This window comes from Centroberyx affinis, unplaced genomic scaffold, assembly GCF_046629955.1.
Source record: "Centroberyx affinis isolate AG114_WGS23_722 - 3 ecotype Tasmania unplaced genomic scaffold, CSIRO-AGI_Caff_v1 ptg001041l_1, whole genome shotgun sequence".
NCBI lineage: Eukaryota > Metazoa > Chordata > Actinopteri > Beryciformes > Berycidae > Centroberyx > Centroberyx affinis.
The window spans coordinates 119,167-142,729 of NW_027279597.1; the positions used below are offsets into that span (position 1 = coordinate 119,167).

General features: G+C 40.4%; 1 protein-coding gene across 1 annotated transcript; it reads right to left on the reverse strand.

Annotated features, from left to right (window-relative positions):
- Positions 1 to 599: 599 nt before the first annotated feature.
- LOC139647063 (uncharacterized) lies at positions 600 to 22,708 on the reverse strand. Its single transcript, XM_071522888.1, has 19 exons — positions 22,692 to 22,708; positions 21,910 to 22,088; positions 19,283 to 19,339; positions 17,671 to 17,765; positions 16,506 to 16,721; positions 16,239 to 16,322; positions 14,951 to 15,056; positions 14,680 to 14,809; positions 13,104 to 13,353; positions 12,256 to 12,412; positions 8,961 to 9,060; positions 8,600 to 8,662; positions 7,104 to 7,306; positions 5,417 to 5,563; positions 3,396 to 3,580; positions 2,893 to 3,050; positions 2,145 to 2,390; positions 1,259 to 1,421; positions 600 to 692 (listed from the first exon to the last, which is right to left on the reverse strand). Exons 1-19 carry the CDS (start codon positions 22,706 to 22,708, stop codon positions 600 to 602), a joined length of 2,649 nt encoding a protein of 882 aa, XP_071378989.1.
- Between the last annotated feature and the right edge of the window lie 855 nt (positions 22,709 to 23,563).

Here is a 23,563-nt window from a genome sequence, read left to right on the forward strand (position 1 = left end):
AAGCACCGGTATTCATCCCCAAAATATCACATTATCGATATCGAGGTATTGGGTCAAAAACATGATATTTGATTTTGTCAATATCGCCCAGCCCTACTGGTCACAGTCTGCTCCTAACCCTGCTCTGTGGCCCGGTCACATCTGGCCAATAGAAACTCTGCTGTGGGCACACAGTTCTTATTGCTGCTTATTTAACTCGGCTCCAAGGAGACAACAGTGACATCATATCCTTTTTCATCACGGACTGCAGAGATAATTTATTGGGCACAAAGCATATGTGACCGGGCCTTTACCTTTTTATTTTTTTTTTTTATTTAACCTTTATTTAACCAGGCAGGTCAATTAAGAACAAATTCTTATTTACAATGACGGCCTAGCGAGCGAAGGGTAAAGGGAAAAGGGGACAAAAAAAGAAAAACACACAAAAGAAACTAAACAAAGAACAATCCAGATAAGACTATCAGACACAAATGTTACACACATCGCAGAGGCAGAGAAACCCAACACACTATGGGAACGAGGAAATAATCCTAATAATACCTAATTGGTTGCCAGGACTCTGCTCTGACGTTATTGGTCAGCAGCAACTCTGCCCTTACCTAATTGGTCCAGGCCATGGTGATGAGGGCGGGGTATTTATCTTCATATTTAGACCTGAGGGATCTGCGTCTTCTCTTACCACCTCCACAGACCTGGGAGAAAGATTAAGACAGACAGAGACGTTAAGTTCTGGGGTTTTGACAGATATGGGCTTTTGAAGGCTGATACTGATATTTATGGACTGAACCTGCTGATAGCTGATATTTTGCTTTTTGTATCAATATTCAGTATCTTTCAATGTGACCATTTCCATGCCTGAAATAATAATAATACATATTCATGAATACGTTGAATACAAAATGTCACATTACAATCAATTCAGGTTAAGGACTTCCCATGGACTACTAGTGTAATATTGATCAATTCTGCAGTGATATCAGACAAACTGCATCATATCAGAGGTACCGATCAAAGCGATGTATTGATCCAACACTATTAAGGTGAAGGCAAGGCAAGTTTACTTATATCGCACATTTCAGCAACAAGGCAATTCAAAGTGCTTTACATAAAACATTAAAAGCATCGAGACAAAATGAAAAGGATAAAATTCTAATAAAAGACCGAGAAAAATAAAAGTTCATTAAAGAGCTAAGAGAATAAAAACCCAAAAGAAAATAGGCTAATAGGTGAAGGGTAACAGGGTATCAGCCAGGCTTACCGGGACACAGGTATTGCCCTTCTTGACACACAGCTTCAGTTGGCAGTGCAGGTAGACGTCACCAGCTTTCCCAGAGAACTGGAACATGTTGAAGGAGAAGTAGCTGGACGTTCCCACTCCGTTGCCCACCACCACCACCGTCCCATCAGCAGTGTTAGCACAGCTGCTCAGAAACAGAGAAATGACAGAGATGACATCAGTAGGCTGAACCACCTGGTGTAGCTGGTGGTTACAGGGACTGGCCAGTAACCACAACGTCCCGGGTTTGATCCCCCACGAGACATCCTGTCCTGTTGGAGTTTCTTTAAAGCCAGACACTGAACTCGCTCACTCGTTATCAGAGGCGGGGACTCGGGTCACATGACTTGGACTTGAATCAGTTTTAATTGCTTGAGACTTGACTTTGATGACTTGAAAAGGTTTCTAAAGTCTTGACTTGAGATCTTGTGTTTGTGTAAATGACTCAGATTGAAAGTGATGAGATTTGTTCCAGCAGACGACTGAATTTAAATTCTGTTTTCTGAATTTGTATGGAATGATTGAATTTATTGAAGTTGAAACTGATTATAGAAATCAAACTCATGATGCTCTTACCAAGTTTTTATCCTATTAAAACCATATTGCATTGAAAAGTCCTAGATATTTAGTTTTATTTAGGATATTAAATTGATACTGGACTCTTGATTTGTTCTGACTTGACTACATTTAGACTTGAGACTTGACTTGAGACTTATGCCTTAAGACTTGAGACTGACTTGGGACTCGAGCAAAATCGACTTGGTCACACCTCTGCTCATTATAAGTCGTTCTGGTAATGGCACCAATGAAATGGTAGAAGTCAGCACCCCATGTTCACAGACAGGGTGCCACCTCTGAGTGTCCTCACCCTGAAGTGATGAGGTTGTAATTCAGGCTCGCACTGGACGATGCCTCATCGGTTGCCCAGCAGGAGTCGGTCACCACAGCAACCGCGTTGTCATCCAGCCCATCTGTCTTTAGCTCCACCCAAATCCTCTCGTCCAGCTTGATCTCGGTGCTCGAAGTGATAGCTTGTGTGCGATCGGAGTCGGTGTAGGCGTTCATGGTCAGAGTGTAAGTCCATTCTCCAGATTGAATCTCCTGGACCACAGAGCTGGGGAAGACAGACACACTTCAGCTGTCTTCTACTCTAACTAACTTTACTACAGCAAGCTTTAATCAGCACAAAATGAAGTTAACCACTAAGTTAAGGCACAATGGAGTATGGAAGAATTACAAATGGAAGACAATTTTAGACTGGCACTTTAAATTCTTATGTCCTCAGAGAGGCAAGATACAGTTGGGGGCTGTGAAAGCCTAGAGGTTGTTGTTCAGGGATTTGAACTGGCAAACCTCTGGTGCCATTCCAGTTCAAATCCCTGGACCCTGCTGAGAAAATCTAGGTGTTGAAAGTGAATGAGTAACGCTCTCGCCTCCCTCAACTACCATCAAAGTACCTTGCAGCAAGGCACTTAACCCCCAATAACCTCACTGGCAAACTGTAGAAGTGTAGCTGAATAAGACCATGGAGCTCGGTCAGCCTTCCTTGGTTAAAGGTTGAAACAAAAAGGTGATTTAGGGTTCAGCCTCTAGAACTACATAGACCCACCACACACCTGTCTTTGATTTTGATGCCCAGCCCCATGCTCTTTACATCCGGCTCAGAAATGAAGCAGGAGAAGTCAATCTGTACTTGGTCCATGCGAGTGACCGTGCCAGACCCGTCTTTCCGCGCCATGATGGCATTCTTGTAGATCAGTTGGTTTTTCTCTGCCTACAGAGTGAGGGGGGATTCAGACGTTATTATCGGACAAGCTTTCAGGTGCAGAAAACTTAAATGAGAAGTTCATAAATCTTTAGATTCCTCGTGTTACATTTTACATTTTAGGCATCTACTCTAGCTGATGTTCTTATCCAAACCAATGTACAGTGAGTGCAACACTAGAATAAGCTTACTAGATCACCAACATTACAAGAAACCGATAGTAAGGAGGGCGAGGGTCTTAGCCACTGTGCCCTGACAATATTCCTGTGACTCCACAGCATGGCATAAGAGAGAACCGCTAAGAAAAGCTAAGGAGAGCGGTGGAAGGGATTTGGGGTGTGGGAGAGCACCCACCGAGACCACCGTGCCGCAGGAGTTGTCCCCGCTGTCGAAGTTGAAGGTCACCATGCCATTGTCCACCACGCCTTTGCAGGTCTGTTTGTTGAGGTGTAAGGTGGAGTAGTCGATGTTTTTTTCCTCCAGGAGACAACGAGCCAGGCTTAACGAAGCAGAGTTCTGAGAACAGACCGTCGGGTCACCTGAACACCCAGCAGGACGGACAAAGTGAGTCAACACAAACATACATACTGTATATACACAAATGCACACATACACACAATAGTGACAAAAAATCTAAAATGTTTTCTTGTCCACTAAAGCCCCGAATGAATGAAATTCATACAGGCAGATTAGAGTTTTAGTTCTACATACATTTCTTGGAGGCAGGGCTGTCTGGATGCAGAAATAATCTCATTGGTTGAGTGAAACCTCAGTGGGCGGAGCAACGAACATAGCCTGTACACCCAATAGAGAGCCTAAGTCCCCTCCCCCGCTGTCCACCATGGGACCTTATTTTGGAAAAAAATATGTACGGTAGTCAACGGCGAGAGACAAATAATTGCTTGATCCCGTTTGAATTGTGCCATGAATTACACATATGATGTTTTGTCAATTTAAAAGATAATTTTGCAAGTCGAGAAAGTCGCAGTTTGTCCTAAAACAGTAAAGTAGCGCTCAGTGAACTACGTCTCTCGTCTCGCTCAATATGTACGTAACCGACACCAACATGGAAGGAAACATAGGAAACACACAGGCATACTGTCAGTTTCAAACCAAAAGTAAAGTGATGAACTCGACATTGTCGTTGTCAGCAGAACAGCTGTAAACTAACAGCCAAACGACCGGTTAGATGGTTCCTCATATGAAGAAGCAATGTGGGAGTTTCAATGAAAACTGAGTTGTGTGAAAATTCATAGCCAAGGTTTACAGTGTTTTTTTTTACAATTGGTTACAAGCATTTTTCAATACTGAGTTCAGTTTTTCAAAACACGTTCTATGTGGACTAAACTGTGAATATTTTCTTCATTTAATAACCACACTTTTAAAAATTCTTGAATTCGTGAATCATTTCAAAGTTCAAAACCTACTGCAGCAGACAAATTCAAGTGGACAGTATGACTTGTGGTGATTTTTTTGTTTCAGTAAACAGCATCAATTTTACTGTATTACAGTTTTGGGATTTTTGTTTTCTCATTACATTACTTTTCATTTTGTGTATTTTGTAATTAATGTATGCCAAAATAAGCAAAACCCACTGAAGCTTTTACTGCTGCATTTCTGTGACTCGTTCTATCGTATACGGTCGACCAAAGAACAAAGTCATACTTATTGTAAGCTAATTACAATAACAAAAGATAAAATATATACAAAAGAAAAACTAGATAGCACAAAGATTGATATACAGTAAACTGGTTCATCTAATGCTTCCTGTCAGTGTGTTTCAGGTCGGTGTGTTCTGACTGACAGACTGTTGGAGAAGTAAAATATACAACACAAAACATGTAAACGTACCGTTCGCTATATAAACGTACTGTAATGACACAGGTTCCTTATCATTGGTTTCAGGGAGTTAAGTGTCGGATGACTGACTGACTGCCGCTCAAAATGCAATCTATCCAGGTTGTTAGCTAGCTGACCTTCCAAGTTCAAACTTGCCATACCAGCCTGTAGTTATCTAGGTAAGATAGTTAGCTAGCTGCTGACCTTCCAACATCATGAATGCCATGGTCATGAATGAATGAAAAATAGTAAAATAGAAAAATATAGTTCCTTCTTTTCCATTCACATTCCATTGCCAGTTTGTGCCCCTAAAAAACTGTGGTTCTTTAGCTCTTTAGCATGGAGCTCTTTAGTGTGACATAATTTCTGCCAATGACACAATTTCTGCCTCCTAGAAATGTTTGTAGAACTAAAAGCAGGGGTAATGTGTATAGTGCAGGGATTCTCCACAGTCTCTCACAGCCTTTTAGGATTAGGAAATTGCTAGTAGTTGATATTGTGGGGGTTGTTTTTTTTTGGCGTCAAAGCTGTCGTACCAAAGGAGTTCGTCGCCCTGTAGCTGGAGGCATAAATGGCCCGGCACAAGCAGGCGTTCTCGGTTCCACCAGTGTTGCTCATCCTGTCGCCACAGAACTCATGAGGACTGCAGAACTTGTCCTGACAGTAGGCCTTCGGGGCAACAGCTACAGACAGGCAGACAGACAAGAGGAGATACAGAGCAAATGTTTTAAAAAGTGACAAGGAAGTGAGTCAAGGAAGTGTGCTGATAAGGAAACAATGCGTGGCGTTGTGTTGTGTTAGACCCCAGCTCTTTATTTTTTTTGTCATTTCCTCTTTACTGGACAGTAGAAAGTCCAGAGTGATGGGTAGATGGATGGAAGGAGAGACAGGCCACAGCAGGTCTACATTCAATGAGATGACATTGCTTCATAATCGGTTCAGGCCAGCCCAGTCCAGATTTGGCCTGGGCTAGCTGGTGTCTAACACGAAAATAAGCCTGACTCTAAGGGTTTTGTTTCTTTGGTCTGGACTAGGGTGGAAAAGTTGACTTTGATGTATTTTTGTATTCGGTTGAGGTAACGCTTTATTTTCTGGGTCCGCAATTTCCTAATAATTTCCCAGAAAGGAACTGCTAATTTCTTAGGAAGTTTCCTGGAAAGAACCACTACATTAGAAATAGCTCAACAGTAGCTGGTAGTTGGTAAGTACCTGGTAATTTCTTTCCTCGAGGCTCAATCCTGGGACCTCTGGGAAATATTATCAGGGAACATGGGATTGATTTTCATAGCTAAGCTGTATATCTCTATATCACCCAACGATATCAGCCCTATTGATAGACTGGTTCAGTGTATCGATCATGTTAACTTGTGGATGTTGCATAATTTCTTGCAATTGGACAAAGATAAGGCAGAGGTTCTAATGGTCGGCGCTAAGGCCCAGAGAGAGAAGCTTTACATTAGTTTAAAATCTTGTTAGCACTTTGTATTGCAATCTTGCGCAAAAGGTGCTATATAAATAAAGTTTGATTGATTGAGTGATTGGAATTGAAGTAAACCAAATAAATATTGCACCTATTTCATACTGTATATACAGCATTTAATTTGTATATATACATACTGTATATAGATATGATATTTTTGTTATATTATCATTACGTGTATATTATCTGTGAATTCTTTGGCTCATTAACTTGCTGTTATTTTGCACACTCACATACTGTTGTAACCCATCATTTTTTTAATATACTTTTAAGTCATAGATTTCTACTTAACTTAGGTTGCCTAGGTTAACTTAGGTTCTATATGTTTATATAAGGTCCATTCACTGTATTATTGTTTATATTCTATATATTCTATTCTTTTCTGTTTTTTTTCTCTGCTGTGCCATTAGTATTTGCCACATTGACCAACAAATTTCCGCAAGGGAATCACTGAAATTTCATCTTAACCTATTTGATCTTATCTAATCTTATATTTTATCTAATCTCAATTTATCTTATCCTGTCTTAACCTATCTTATCCTATCTTGTCTTATCCAATCTTATATTTTATTTTATCTTATCTTATCTCATCTTATTATTTTATCTTATTGTCTTGTCTAGTACTATCTTGTCTTATCCTGTTTTGTATTATCCTGTCTTGTCCTATCTTAATCAGTCTCATCTCCTCTAATCTCATCTCTTCTCATGAACCATAACCCAATGAAACTGAAGGACAGTCTTACAGCAGCCGGCTGTCGCCCTCCAGCCGTCCAGCGTGTCACTGCTATGGCTGCTGCAGGTCGTGGCGTAAGCCTCCAGAAGCTGGCATAGGAGATCGTCCCCCGCTGGGTAGTTGCACAAGATGTTTTTACAGGCAGATATATAGGGCCCTGGGGGGATGTGCATGTTGCAAGTGGTGAAGGGCTCCTGCATCAGTAGATTACACCTGTTCCAGAGATGCAGAGAGAGGAAAAGGGAGTTAGAATGAGGAAGAACAGTTGGCAGTCAAGATGAGGCAAAACGTCATTAGAATAAACAAGAAGAGGAAGGGATTTTCAGAACAGTATTGTGTTATGTTTTATTATTGGGTGTAATTTTGTTTACTAGATGTAAGCCTAAATGCAATACAGGTGTAGCGTATATAGGTCTGATCATGAGCTTCACAAGAATGCAAGAATTGAATCGGGGCCCCTTGTGAACCCCAGCACACACCCCGCACCCAAACCTCCCCGTGTCACAACGTTTTTAAGCACTGTGATTCTCCAGTTGGTGTCCAAACACCACCCAGCCGGCAAACTTTGGCGAATAAAACAAACCAAACCAGTAGCAGAAAAGTACTCACCAATACAATTTCATCACCTTGACCGACTCTTAGTACTAAGAAGCTCAATACGGCCCCAGGTTTCTGCATAGCTGGTCAACCAGCAAGGAATTCTTACATCCATCCATTCTTACATACATTGACATTAAAATAATATATATATTCTACATTATCAGTCTGTGTATTCAGGCCTAAATCCCCTGTTTGCCTGAAATTGTCTTTTTAATGATGATGGTACATTTTGGGGCATAAACCATTTCCTGTGGGCATGTCTTGTGGGCGGGGCCAGCAGGGAGCCGGCTGTGTCTATCAAGGTGAGGCTAGAAGTGGCTGCACTTGTTATTCACGCCTGACGTAGGCGGAGTTAGCCGTAAAATCAAGTGCAAAAGGCACCCGGCGGCGGAGCGTCACGTGCTCCATCCTTATTTCAGCAGCTAGCTGCACAGTTGGCATGAGGACAGGAACTCATTAAAAGCTAAATCACAACTTACAGGAGAAAACATGAATCCTCAGTCTGCTTGTGTTTTGTCTGGTTCTCCTTCTAACTCCGTTCAGTATCTCAGCCAATAGGAGAGCGCTGGTGACGTCGGCGCCGGTCTCAGCTGCCAGGTTGAAGCGGGCCATCCGGCGTGCATCGCCCGTTTAAATAACATTTAAGTTTTGAGTCTCCTTACTGTGACGTATACTATGAATTTATGCCTCTATATTTCTGTCAGCCTGAACAGGTGGTAAAATCTATTCCCCAAATAAAAAGGTGGATAAACTGAGTTTAGGAGGGTTTAAAAAAAAACGAAAAACATGGAAAATATGGTGTACCATACAATATACCATACAGATGAACGTATCATCAAGATTTATTTTTGCCACAATAAGGTGGTGTTTTATTGATCAAAAAGTGGGACATGTGTCTATTCTTACCTTGCAGTCATGGCGTCGCAGTCGATCGTACTGTCAGGAGTGTCAGTATAACTCGTGTCACAGCTAGGGGGCGACAGACAGCATGAGATCAACACCACTCTCCTGGTTTGATTTGTCAATGTGAACACACACACACACACACACACACACACACACACACACACACACACACAGTACCCAACCACTGTCTTTAAGAACCCCACAGTATATTTGAAACCCGTTCATCAATAAACCGTGATCAACATATTTTCCAGTAAGCAGGATATACTACATATTGTAATTGTCAATAAGCAGTTCATATCCTTGTAATTGAACCTCACTAGTAGTCAGAAGAAAATTTAAGTTGCGACTGAGCCCTTACCCGCTGGCACTGAATGAAGGATGCTTCATTGAGGTCAGTGATAAAAACGTGGAGTCTCCTGGGATGCCACATGCACCATGCACACGTGGTCCCTTGTAATCTGTCCGGTTTCAGGAGAAAATGTGTGTTAGATCAGATCAATAAACTTTAGAAACCTCGAGGGAAAACTGGATATACATGGCAGCACACCAAAGGACAGCTGGCAATCATTCATGCAAACGACAGCAACATGGTAGTTTTTGAAAATGCAAATGGAGGGGAAATCGAATGAGTTAACAAGTGCCGTGAGGTGCTCTTGGGCAAGGCATTTAACGCCCAGCTGCACCAGTGGAGCAGCTCAGCCAACTTCCAACAGATGAGTGAAGGTTTAAAAAATGTCTGAAATGCTGAGACAAATCAGTGAGCCTATATGATGACAGAAAAACACAACACAACACAGTACAGCCAGTGTGGTCAAGATGAAGCCGCGAGACTATATTTTTTTCAAGTTCAAGTTCAAGCTTATTTATATAGCGCAAGTCTGTGCCAAAGTGCTGTACAGAGATTGGTTATAAACAAGATAAGAATAAAAATGCAAGAAGAATAAAAAAAAACACATAAGAGCAGAAAAATAAAATAATTAGACATATACAGGGCACACACACATACGCACACAGCCATGAGTATACACACATCCACAGACACCTGATCTATAAGAACAAAAAGCCAGCGAGTAAAAGTGGGTTTTAATGCGTCAACCGAATCAGCAGATCGAATGTTTTCCGGGAGACTATTCCACAGTTTAGCAGCTGCTATAGAGAAGGCCCTGTCGCCAGGTTTCTTTACTTGTGGAATGGCTAGCAGACCTTTGCCAGTGGACCTAAAGAGAGGACAGTCCACTCTTTTTTTCCTTTTAGAGTTGTTCTGCTTTATCAAGGCAGTGGGGAAGCAGAGAGGGAGACAGTAGAGAAAACTGTGAACACATGGGCTTCTGAACAGCAGCCTTTTAACCTCTAACCAAGAACATTATTACAGCAAGTCCTTTTGATTTTCCTGTTCATGTGACCTGATTTTGATTTGATTTGATTTTTTTCATTATTTGGATTCCTATTATTATTATTGTTCTGTATTCAGTCCCATAGGGGGCGCTATAAGAAGCCCTCAAAGCCTAAGGCTCAGCCCCGCCGCGTCATAGAGATGTAAAACGCGGGATAACGCGTTACAAAGTAACAAGTTAGTAAGTAATCAGATTACCTTTTTGTGAGTAGCATTAGTTTTTCAATTTTTCAATGTAATCAGTTATTAGTTACTTTCTCAAAGTTACATTTTGCTACTTCTATTTTTCTTTCAAATGGTTAAATGTTTAGTTAGTGCAAATAAAAAAAAATGAAGGTAGGCCTATTGTACGCCACATGATGTTATTACAGCAGACTGCAGCAGGCTGTGGTGCGGTGGAGGCTTCCAGCTTACGACTCGCTTTCAGAATGAACACAACAATAAACTGCAGAACTTGGAAATATTCACATTACTTTGAACTGATCAAAGAGAAAGATAAGAACATTATTGTTAACTATAAGTTTAGTTTTCACTGTCATGCCTAAGATTTGAATTGAAAGCTTGTGAGCGGAGTCTGAAATACTCAAAATTTAAAGACATTTAAACTCTTTGTAATTAATTCAGCTGTCTTCAACCTGTCTTGCTGGAGCAAGCCCACAAATTTTCTTCAGAAAAAATTTCTAGTTATTATTATTGTTATATATACGTGAAGGAGGCACGACTATAAACAGCAAGTAGAGTCTCAGTGCAGCAGCTCAGTGGACAGTCAGGGTGTTTGTTCGGGTGCTGGATGGGCGATGAGTTTGATTTCAATGCCGGAGACCAGAGTTCAATTCCTAGCTTGTACGAAGGAAATTCTACCGCAAGTCAAGTCAGGTTTAAATTTTTCGTGAAAGTTTTTCTTATTTAACCGACCAAAGCCTTTCCCAAACCTTTACCCTAATGTAACCTTTACCCAAACCTTAACCAAAGTTGCTTTAGCCTAAATTTAACCTTTTTAACTTAACCAGACTTTAGCTGAAAATGTCATGTCCCAGTCATGTTTTTGTCACAGAATCCAGTTTGTGGTGGAGGAACGTAATTCACATAATTCGTGTCCACAGCAGGTAAATCTGTGTTTCAGAGGTTGTGCTCATTTCAAACTCATTTCATACTTTTTATGAGATCATGTTGAGAATTATGCAGGAAATTGAAGTTGCATATCACCGCCTCTAGATGTGACTGAAGGACGACTGAGACTTCAGTCTCTACTGGCTTCCAGCCTGAGTTCCCAGGATGCTTTTCACCACCCAGAGACAACAGAGACAGTCACTACTACAGCACAGGGAGTTGAACATTGAACTGAGGGTTTAGCAGCTGAGGCATGACGTAATTTGTCATGCGTGGTCTCTGTAAACTATGACAACAGTTCTGATTGGTTAAAACACCTTTGATTAGTAGGTTATATACAGCATGGGTTTAGCAATTTTAACCATAATCTTCATGAATTACATTTTTATGGCAGCCTATAGGCCTATTCTATTTTTTATATTACATTCTTATAATAATTTTGTATTATCTCAATTTCATTAAAATGTACATTTTATATTGTCTTAAAAGGATAACGCTGGTGTTTTTAATGCATTTCTTACCATCAACAAATCCTATGAAAATAACAAAATCAGCAATGATTTTGCCTCGTCCATGTAGCCGGGTCCCAGTGCAGCCATGTCCCAGCAGCCATAGAACTCCATTGTATTAAAAAAAGGATTAAAAACCCGTCACAGAGCCAAGCTGCTGCTCTGCAGCATATTTCATCATCATGATGCACCGGGCCGGACGACTTTTTCCTCAAACAACCGTAAACACGTTTTCCATCTCAAGAACAGTAACAGCAATTTTTAAAGTGGAAACTATGTCTTTGTGAGCTGTATTTCAAGGTTTTTAGCTTACACTTGGAGCCAATGACTTCCGGGTTGACGGCTAAAAACAGTACGTGGGACGTCAGAAAGTGTTTAAAAACACCAGCCGTATCCTTTAAAGGCTGTAAATATTGCAGAAAATCTGTAACTGCAGATTTTTGACAGGCAGCCCACAGATTGTGATTTTTTTTCCATGGAAAACTGGTTGGACTAGCTGAAGCAAAGACTGAGGCAAGTACAACCTCACTCACTTCTGTATTTCTCTCTGAACACTCCAACAAAAAACGTCTCTACTAACGTCTTTACTACAAACATCTCTACTGTCCTTTTTTATCCATCCAGGGTTTAGTTTTCCGTACCTGTCATGTCGATCTGCACGGTGTAACCATCGAAGAAGACAGGAATTATTTGCCCTGAGTACGGTATCTTGGCAGTCACTCCAGTCCCGTCCTTAGAGAGCTCCACACCGTGAACCGTCTTAGGCGTGTCGCTGAGCGTCTGCACCTCGCTGTCCACCTGCATCACATCAGAGGGGCAAAGTGGAGGAAACACTCACTCAAACATTACAAATACACATATATATATATATACTGTATGTGTACATTTGCTCCACACAGACAGCAGCACTCAGTGATTTCTGAGAGTGGATTCAGTAGGGAACATTTAACCCCCATCTTTACTCAGATTTTTGGCACATTTCTGCTGACCTGCTGTCAAAGCAGCACTGATTTTGACTCAAGTCTCTCTTCTATAAACTCAGTGTTAGAGTGTTTAAATATATATATATATATATTTGTTTTGCTTTTAAAGCTGCACCAGTCCTGATTTTTACAAAAAGTCCAGCCGGTCTTCCCAGTCTAAACCAGGAAGTGATGCTGCAGCAGAGCAGAGCGTCTCATCCTCACCAACTGAGCCGCTGTAGATTCTCCGTTTGCCCAAATTAAATTCTGCTGTCACTTCATCACAAAATAAGTCCTGGAATGTACTGAACATCACAGATTGATGACATCTGACAGTTCTCCTTTAACCCTCACCACTGCATGCCTAACCTTAACCTTTACCTCAAACCGATCCCTAGTAGAAGTGGTGATGGGAAAATGTCCTCGCTTTGGAGGATTTTCCTAATTTTTCTATCCTTGTGAGGACAAGGAAACAAAGACACACACTGACACACTCGCTCCTAGAGGGATAGCGGTAGGTAGCTTACCCGAACTCTCCCCCCTTGTTCCAGATAAATGAGAACCGTTTTGTCATTGTTCAGTTGCAGCACCACCGAGTCCAGAAAACTGACGTCTTTACGGCGTCGTTCCCGGAGGAGCCCGAGCACCCGGAAGGCCGCGGTCGCCGAGGGCCTCATCAGAGTGTGGCCACACCGTGTCGAGGTAGACGAAATTCTGCCAAAGATGTCGATGATAGTGGAGCCGGTCATGGTGCACATGCGGGGTGGTGGGATGCACCTGACGGAGGTGGGGAGGGGCAGATCGAAGAGTAAAAAGATGAACGGAGACAGGGTGTCACCATCAGCATGATAAGATACATAATACAAAATCATAAAGAAGCAAAAAAAAAAAAAATAATAATCTAAATAGGACGTTTAATTTGTAAAAATGTAACTTTTATACGTAAATTGATTAATTCTCATTTGATATACACAGTATAGAGTGAGTGATTGATTGAATGATTTATAGTTTGGGTCTAACAGCAGACATCAGATACATGTCAGTACAGGCTATAGGATGTGACAGCAACCTGTAATGATAACAGAGTCAATAATATCTGAAGAAAATCTGTAACTGCAGATTTTGAACTGAAAATAAATAAAAAACTAAACTAAAACTACCAAACCCACACTGAAACTAACTAAAACGAAATGGATAATGGAACAAAAAATGAAAACTAACACTATAAAAACTAAAAATTAAGGGAATAGATGACATCTTTCGCAGTGCTGTATAGGATGATGTCTAGTTCATTCCCTCTAAAAAAAAAACATTCTTACAGTCTTGTACCCTTGTTTTGTTTTGTTTTTTTGTTGTTTTTTTTTTCATATAGCCTATGTATATTTTTTTCTGAATCTGAATCTCGTAGCTGGTTGGTTTGGTTCAAAGTTTAAAACTTAAAACACTATCACTCCACTACACTACAGCTGTTCTAATATATAGAGTTTATGTGTTAGTGGGATCCTGAGGAAACTGTTTTTGTTGGCGGAGACAAATAAAAGACAAAAATCATCTGTTATCTCAAATTACCATCACTTGATGAATAGCTTTTGTTTATAGAACTGTTGTATAAAAGCAATGTCACACTCGAGGTCGTGCTGCTGTACTGTATATCAGCACAGCTGTGATTAAGTTAAAGATAATCACAGCTGTGCTGATATACAGTATAATGAAGAGACAATAATGAAGACTTCATTTCCAAAACAACATATATCCATTTGGGGAAAAAACATCATTACCTGAAATTCATCATTAAATATCGTCACATATTGTCAATCGCGGTTCTCTACTATCCATTAAAAACTATACCATCATTTGGTTTAATGTTGTGATGTCAATCATTTAGTCAACCAAGGACTTCAGTTCTCTACTCTCTTTAAAAACTACGATCATTTGTTGTAGCTGTCCTGTCAATCATTTTGTCCCAGTAGGAGTCACTTCAGTCCCAGATGGCTGAGATTTTGTTTTGGAACCAAACTCTTCATCGGTAGGTGAAGCCTGATACCAAAGCAGCTTCACATATTTCACAACACTTTCTTCCAAATATAAAACAAACATATTTACTCTCCGTTGCCCTGGCACCAGGCAGCGGAGCCACAAGTGAACTCATCAGTGAAGACTCCAGTCGCATCACATTCTTTGTTGGAGCAGGTTTTCGGTTCCTCAACTGTGCCACCTACTTTATGAAAGGTACCTGTGGAGGTGAGGGAAAGTTTATGAAATTAGTTTCTTAAGTGGTAGGTACTAACGAGTGTACTAACTTAAAGTGAATGAAATACAGTAATATTAAACAATTTTTCCCTAAGGGGCCCCAGACAGCTCTTTAGGAACCAACCTTCATGTCTGCATCCGGTCAGCTCATAGTAGACGTCTATATTTGCAAGATCGCTGCTGATTTGATTTGATTGAACCACTTTACTCGTGACCTTCATGGATATATCCTAGAAAGAAATAAACAAAAAACATGTTTATTATCATAAATTAAAAGTAAAACTAAGATGATTGCAGATTGTCATAAACAAATAAAAACTAAAACAAGACTTTGTAAATGGACTGCATTTATATAGCGCTTTTATCCAAAGCGCTTTACAATGCCTGCATTCACCCATTCACACACACATTCACACACACATTCACACACACATTCACACACCGATGGCGGCAAGCTACCACGCAGGGTGCTGGCACAACCATCGGGAGCAATTTGGGATTCAGTGTCTTGCCCAAGGACACTTCGACATGTGGACTGGAGGAGCCGGGGTTCGAACCACCGACCTTCTGATTAGTGGACGACCCGCTCTACCTCCTGAGCCACAGCCGCCCCGCTTTGTGGAAGAACTAGACCTGAACTAAAACTGTCTTGTCTCCTTGTAAAACTAAACTAAAATAAAAATATAGCTGAAATGTATTTAGCTTTTTATCATTGATATTGTGCAGGATAAAAAATAGCATGAACTTTGGCTGGAGATTTAGTGAGAAAGAGCTATTTTTACTAAACGCTAATTGAAGAATTAGTGTAAATACATTTTACATTTTTTTTGTATTACACAAATACCTGTTGCAAACATATAAAAAACCTTTTCTACCAGAAATACTAAAACCATAACTGAAAATCTAAAGACTAAACTAAATCTACCAAATACACACTGGAAACTAACTAAAACGAAATTGAAGAAATCGAAATTGACACTGGAAAAAAACAAACACACACAAACTGTGTCATGCATCTGCATCTAGAGGAACACTGATTTAAAATTAAAGACTGAATAATCTCTACCAGGAAAATCACAGTAACAGTCTGTACTGCTACAACCAAAGTTGACTGATCATTCATGCTCTTTTATTAGTAGAGAGAATACACATTTCCACGTGGGAGCTGCCTAGTACAACCACACTGAGCTGTGCATGTGTGTGTGTGTGTGTGTGTGTGTGTGTGTGTGTGTGTATGTGTGTGTGAGTGTGCATAAACCATCTTTCCATCATCTGGCTGACTGATTTGACATCACACACTCAAAAACTCTGAATAACCCTTAAAACATTTCAGGAGCCCCTTTAAATAATCCTTAATTACATATCAAATGAGCCAGATTTCCACACTTATGTCTTACACATTCTGTACTTACAACTTGAGATTTAGAAGCGTAGAGCGCTGTCGTCTTGATCCTTACAGCTGCTTGTGTCCCAAAGTCGTGGAATTCCATAGTGAGCTGACAACAGTAAATGGACGAGATACAGAGACTGTAAGGAAATCGCATCCAAAAGGCTTTTATAAAAGACTTTGGTTTTAGATAACCTTTCTTATAAAAAATGTATTTGAATTGTTAATTTCATACAGAACCATAGACAATAACACAAGATATCAACTAGCCATGAAACTGAAGAAGACTCACAGCATCACTGCCGCTCGCTTTGGTCACCACTGACACGTGACATTTCCCAGGAGTCTTAATGGCTGACAGAGCTGCGTGAAGAGGCGATCCGACGGGTAATTCATCTGTATTTACCGTCCCTTCAGCGGCGTCTATGTCCGGTGAATCCATTGAAACACAGTCAAGGGGATTCTCTGCTGCGTCGAAACAAGCTGTTAACATAACATCCTTAGAGATCTGTGAACATCAGAAACACAGCAAATAAAATAACAACAACAATAATAATAATAACAATACTAATAATGTCTTAAGAGAAAGAACCAACATTTTTTTCTGATTCGTTCAAATCGTTATAAATGTTAGTATTTTTTAAACAAAGGTCTTAAAATTGCTAACAAATGAATATTATTACAAAATGAGTTTTACTTTCATGTCAGTAATGATTTCATTAGAGGTGTGACTTTATTTTCCAGGTGGTGGACATTTCATTTTGGAGTCAAACTCATTCGGTTAAATGAAGCTCAGTTCAATTCAAATCTTCACTGTCCCATAGAGGAACTCTCATTTGAAGACAGGTGGGTTATGATAAAAAAACACTCAAAAACGAAATTAGAACAGAACATGACAACAAAACACCGAGCCTGCTCTCCTGACATTTCATGAAATGAGCACAATGTCTTAAAATGCAAATAACTCGTTCTGTGTACAAAAAGAGTGAGAACTGTGTTTGGAGTTTGAACCTGTTCTGAACATTATTCCTGTCAGCGACGTGGAAGTTGAGTTTCAGAGTTCAGGCTCATTTCAGATTAATCATATGGACAAACACCAGTTGATACCAGCCATCAGCGCCAAAGGGGGAGGAAAAAGCTCAATAATGCCAGTAATAATAATAGTAAATTATAATAAACTTTCTTTATATAGCACCTTTCCAAAACAGGGCTTACAAAGTGCTTTACAGGGTAAAAACAGGAATCATGAGGTGTTAATCATAAAAACAATGAGAACAAATAGCACAATAATAAAACAATATATAAAATAAGCAATAAAACATAAAACAACAAACACAGTAATAAAACATAACAATAAAAATTAAGATAAAACAATACAAACAAATGGTGTAGAAAAGGTACACAGTAGGTGGAAAGACATGAATCTGTTTTCGAAAATGAGGCTTCATCTTACTCACATAGATCTTGTCATATGTCTGTCCAAAATATGTGATGGGACACGTGCTGATGTCTATCGTTACGGGTCCGAATTTCTCCGCCTGCACAGCAGAACCTGGACCAGTAAGACATGGAGAGACACGACTGGTGTGAAGACAGTCAGATGGTGGGACAACAGGGAAAACGTTGACTTGAAGACGGAACAAGGAAGGGTTTCATACCGATCAAATCATTTTATTTCATTCATGTTGACAAAAATATGACAAATGTTTTTGGAAAGTTGCTCTGTCTATTCTGCTGCTTGGAGCTGCTTTTCCCTTCAGGGTCTGGAAACATTTTCTGTCAGTATTTGAAGGTTTATTGATCCAGGTGAAGGTCCTGGCTGTTTAGATCTACAGTATAGTACAGCCACTTGATGTTTGATAAAAAAAAAAAAAGAAAAAAAAAAAGGAAAATGATTGATTCTAAATGTAATCTGCACTAAAAGAGTGGCGCTGTTTCTTCTATTCTATGGTTGAACAGTTGAAGTGGACGTATAATGTAATTACTTTAATTGGATAAAATCAAAGGCCATTATAATTTTATTTAATGAATATTCCATAACTAAAATCTGACTAAATTTACAACTAAATTAACTACATTTTTAAAGGCTATTTTCATCAAAAGACTAATTCAAATGCTGTGAAAATTAACACTAACACTGTACTCGTATGTGTATTGTATTTATAGTCTATATTGCACAGGTGTCATTTACACTGGAACATGTCCCCACCACTTTTTGAAATGGCTGATTTTGTCCCGATCACTAATTTGTTAAAAATGTTTTGAAAAATAGCTTGCACCAAGAAACGTTAACTAACAAATGAGAACGCTTTGAGAAAGGTTTATTTACACAATAAGAAAACATACAATGCAATGTAAATATAGAAGAAACAAGTGTGCATTGTCCAAAAAAAGTAACATAAGCTAAAAAAAAAAAAAAAAAAGAATCCCCCCCCTAGCCCACTGACTCTAAAATGACCCAAAAACGTGCGCCGATCAGTAACTTTAACAAATTCTTGACTTGTGGTGCAGCTGAGGATGTGACTGATGCAGATGGATGACTGGACTTGTGCGGTTGAGTATCTTCATATTGTCACTCTGTAGTATCTAGGCTTTGCCCTTTTGATGCGCCATTATGCAATTTTTTTCTCGCCATAATTATCTACTCTGACCTCATACCGATCCCCCCATTACATTGGCTAAAGTTGCATATGCTGAAGACCTTTTAAAAAAAAATGTTTCATCTGAGCCCTTATGTCCCCACCACTTTTCAACACAAAGTGATGCCCTTGCTATATTGTATTATGTCGAGTCTACTGTCACACATGTTGTCTGCACTATATGAGGTCCTGGTGTTTTGTCCTGTAAGCAGAGTATCAGTTCTGTGTCATGTAATGTGTCAGCACCAGTTAACCAGGTCAAACTCCTTGTTGCACCACTCAGCAACATAAAGCACTTCTGACTCTGCTGCTGCAGCTAATACTGCATGTACTTCTACTGCTACGTCTACTGCAAGTACTACAGAGAACTTGAGTCAATCCCAAAGAGGAAAGAGGCAATAGGAATGTGTTGCAGAGGCGAGGTGCTTACCTGCCAGCAGGCTGAGCACAGCCTGGTAGAGCAGGAAGTGGAGCATGATGGAGCCGGCTGGAAGAGACGCAAGGAGGTCAGTTAGCAGACATGACGTCACTGGCCAAATCTGAAAATGCTATATACTCACTTGGAGAAAAATCTGCTGAAAATCATGTCAATATGACGGCTATGACTACAACAGCACAGTGTACCACAAATACTACTTGTCCACTTTAATGATAACCTAAAATCTGCTATGATTGATTTATGTTTATGATCTTTCATATCCATACTGTTTGCTTGTTAATACTCCACTGATATAGAATACTTTATTATTCCACAGGGAAACAAATTCTCACACTTTTCTCCTGCGTTGTACAAATGACAACTAATAAGATAAGATAAGATAAGATAAGATCGCACTTATTGATCCCCTGGGGGAAATGCAGGTGCCACAGCAGCAACTGGCGGACAATGCCAAGGAAGTCAAGTATGTGTGAAGTACAAGGTAATAAAAGAAAATGGGTAATAAAAGAAAATAAAGGTAATGTACATAATATACAACAATAGAGACAGTGCAAATAATGCAAATAATAAATGCAGATTCAGATAAGTCCATGGATCTATTCCAGAGGTATGAGATATCCGTGTGCAACATACTGTATATACAATCAGAACTGTGCAGAGGAGTGTTCATAAATTAGGCTTAGAAATGTTAATTTAGCAGCAAGGAAATAATGTGAGGAAAGTTGTTGGTGGATTGTGCAGCATGACTGGTTCATCAGAGTGTGATAAATGACATTCTGTTAATGTCACACAAAGGAATAGCATATTTTAAATTGGTTGTTGTCATAAACAATTATGAAATGACTCAAGGAAAAGGCATGGAAAGTGTGAAGTATAAAAGTATAACATTTTCTTAGTGGAAAAAGCAAAGGTGCGCTACTTGGTTTTAAAAATGTCCATGGCAACCAACAGGAGCTCTTCAGAACGGGAGCTACAAGAATGATTTAAAAACCAGAGAGGGTCTGTGGTGATAACAAAAGTTAAAAGCCTTAATTTCACATTGGCAGTTTAGATAAAACTAAAACTGACTGTTGTGTTTCAGCTCATATGAGCCTTCGTCAGGATGTGGTCAAGGCAGGAAATAACCAATTTTACACCCACAGTGATTTGAGCCCAAAGAAAAAGTGAAGCTGTGTGTGTGTTTGTGTACTATATAGGCTACTATACAGTATATAGTATACAGTATATAGTAACTTTCATGTCCCGTTTTCCCACGGCACAGCCGAGGGGCATCACGCGGTTCATTTTATAACCAAAGTTTTCCGGCTGGGCGGTGTTTGGACCTTCGGGCCAATCACAGCACTTAAAAACGGAAAACTCCACTCAGCCGGGATGCTGGGCGACATTAAACAAACGCACCATCAAATGACAAGCACAGACAGTTTAATGTGAGCCGCGGAGCTGGCAAGATGTGTTGTGAAAATGTCCAGAAAGAAGAAACTAGACATTCTTTCCATTTTCAACCCAATGTGATAAAACAATGTGTTCAAGTGAATTTAACTTGTTTCTATGAAGTAGCTCCGTTATGAGTGAAGCTGAAGCTTCTGCCGTCAATCCGTCAATTCAATCCACTGAGCGATTACCGTATGAACTGAACTAGCTGCGCCTATGGTCTATAACTGCGCCCGTGGGAAAAAAAATGCTCCGTCAATCTTACTTTCATTAACAGATCAAAAATGGGTCGCGGTCCGGACAGAACCGTCACTGGGTCCGGATCCGGCCCGGAGTCCGCCAGTTAGTGATGGCAGGATTAGAAGAACCATTTCTGATTAGAACCTGGGGCCGGATTCACAAAACCTTCTTAAGAAAAAAAAATTCTCAAGTGCCATTTTATAGTCTTAAGAAAAAAAGTAGGAAAAAATGCTATTCTCAAAAACAGTTCTTATATATTTTCTTAAATTTCTTCTTATATTTCTTCCTTAGAAAAAACGTAGGAATAAATGGTATTCTTGGAATGAAAGTTCTCAAATTTGTTCTTGATTTTTTTCTTAACTTTAAGACGGCCCTTCACCTGTCTTAAAACTCCTAGAGTGAAAAGGTAAAGGTAATTTTAAACAATTAGGTTATAGTTCAAAGTCTTCATAGGTTCCCCTACACCTAACATTAAGATGAACATTTATTGTAAAGCTTTATTTGGTGTAGGGCCAGGTAGGCCTCTGTCTCATGTCTGTTGGAAATAAGCTGCAAATTTTACAGTTACCAACAGCAACCAATGTTTCAATCTTTGCTCTAGTTGCCCTAAATAGGTTTTTCCCCAATTGTTTTGTAAATGGGAGCACTTTGGGTTGCCTCCTAGCCTTGTCTCCTAGCCTCCTAGCCTTGTCTCCTAGCCTCCTAGCCTTCTCTGGCATCACTCCGAAGAACCATTTTCGATTCCAGTTGGCACCTTTATTTTTCTGTGTGTAGGCCTAATCAATGATCTGTTACTTAGGCCTGTTCTTGACTATTGCAACATTAATCAGAATCATCAAACTAAAAGATTGATTTTGGTGTGAGGTGGTACGAGGCCCTAGGTCTGGGTTTCACAATGAAAATAGAGAGAGAGAGGCAGAGGGAGGAAGAGCCTCAGGTTCTCTTACCGTCCGAGGGTTTGGTAGAGGAGCAGAGAGCTGAAGGAGATCTGGGTCTCTGGGAGCTGAAGGAGCTCTGGGTCTCTGGGGGATGAAGGAGCTCTGGGTCTCTGGGGGGTGAAGGAGCTCTGGGTCTCTGGGGGGTGAAGGAGCTCTGGGTCTCTGGGGGGTGAAGGAGCTCTGGGTCTCTGGGGGGTGAAGGTCGGTGTTGAGGAGAAGTCGCTCTGGATGCTTTGGGTCTTCGTCCTCCGTCTCTCTGTATGGAGGAGACTAGTGTCTCTCTCTCCCTCTCTCTCTTTTTATCTCTGTCCTTGGTTTCGGCCTTGGTTCACGTCACCGCAATTTTCTTTTAATTGGTACGCATTGTCTTCCCAAACTTGTTCTGTCACATTACATTCCAGAAAAATTGTCCTGAGGAACTTAGATTTTTATGTCCTTTAAGCACCATGAACATTCCCTGTAGTCACACTACTTATTTCAAGTATTTCTCAGATCAGCCAGTCCTGAGGTCTGGTACAGGAGTTAACGGTTGCAAAAGCAAAGAGAGATGAGATTAAATGGGAAGGTTTAGCTGGTAAGAGACGGTAAAAAGGGTAAAAAGCTATGATACAATATATAATTTATAAACAAATGATTTTATATTACACAAACGAATGATAAAATAACATAAATTATAGCATTACTAATAATTAGTAAACATTATTAATGATCATTTCATTGTATAAAGTGTTACCAAAATTTCTATTAGTTTGTCCTTGCTCTGTCACATTCCAGACCAAGTCTCTCCTGACTGTGTGATGCACGCCATATTTGGTGAAAACATATTAGTGGACGCCTCGCTGAACTGCACAAACAACCAGGGCAGTTATGCAGGTTGCGTGTGATGCCCCGTGAGCCTGATGCCCCGTGGTGTCACTCATTTTAGTCATTTAGTCATTATCTGGAAAGACTGCACTGAGGCCAACAGTAGAATAAGCTTCAATTTCTACATCACCAACATTATAAGTAAGGAGGTCAAAGGTCAGAGGTCACAGCAATCAGAGGATAGATGGAGCAACTAGTCCTCTGATCCTAGAATGGTCATGGGTGATAGAGATGTGAAATGTAAAAAGAGTTTTTTGTTAAACTTCGGAGAAGAGCAAGTGATAACAGTCAAGGTGGGACTGGGTCATGTCCTGGAGGTATGAGGGTTTAGGTCTGGGTTATGTCCTGGAGGTATGAGGGTTTAGCTCTGGGTTATGTCCTGGAGGTATGAGGGTTTAGGTCTGGGTTATGTCCTGGAGGTATGAGGGTTTAGGTCTGGGTTATGTCCTGGAGGTATGAGGGTTTAGCTCTGGGTTATGTCCTGGAGGTATGGGGGTTTAGGTCTGGGTTATGTCCTGGAGGTATGGGGGTTTAGGTCCGGGTTATGTCCTGGAGGTATGGGGGTTTAGCTCTGGGTTATGTCCTGGAGGTATGGGGGTTTAGGTCCGGGTTATGTCGTGGAGGTATAGGGGTTTAGGTCCGGGTTATGTCGTGGAGGTATAGGGGTTTAGGTCCGGGTTATGTCCTGGAGGTATGGGGGTTTAGCTCTGGGTTATGTCCTGGAGGTATGGGGGTTTAGCTCTGGGTTATGTCCTGGAGGTATGGGGGTTTAGGTCCGGGTTATGTCGTGGAGGTATAG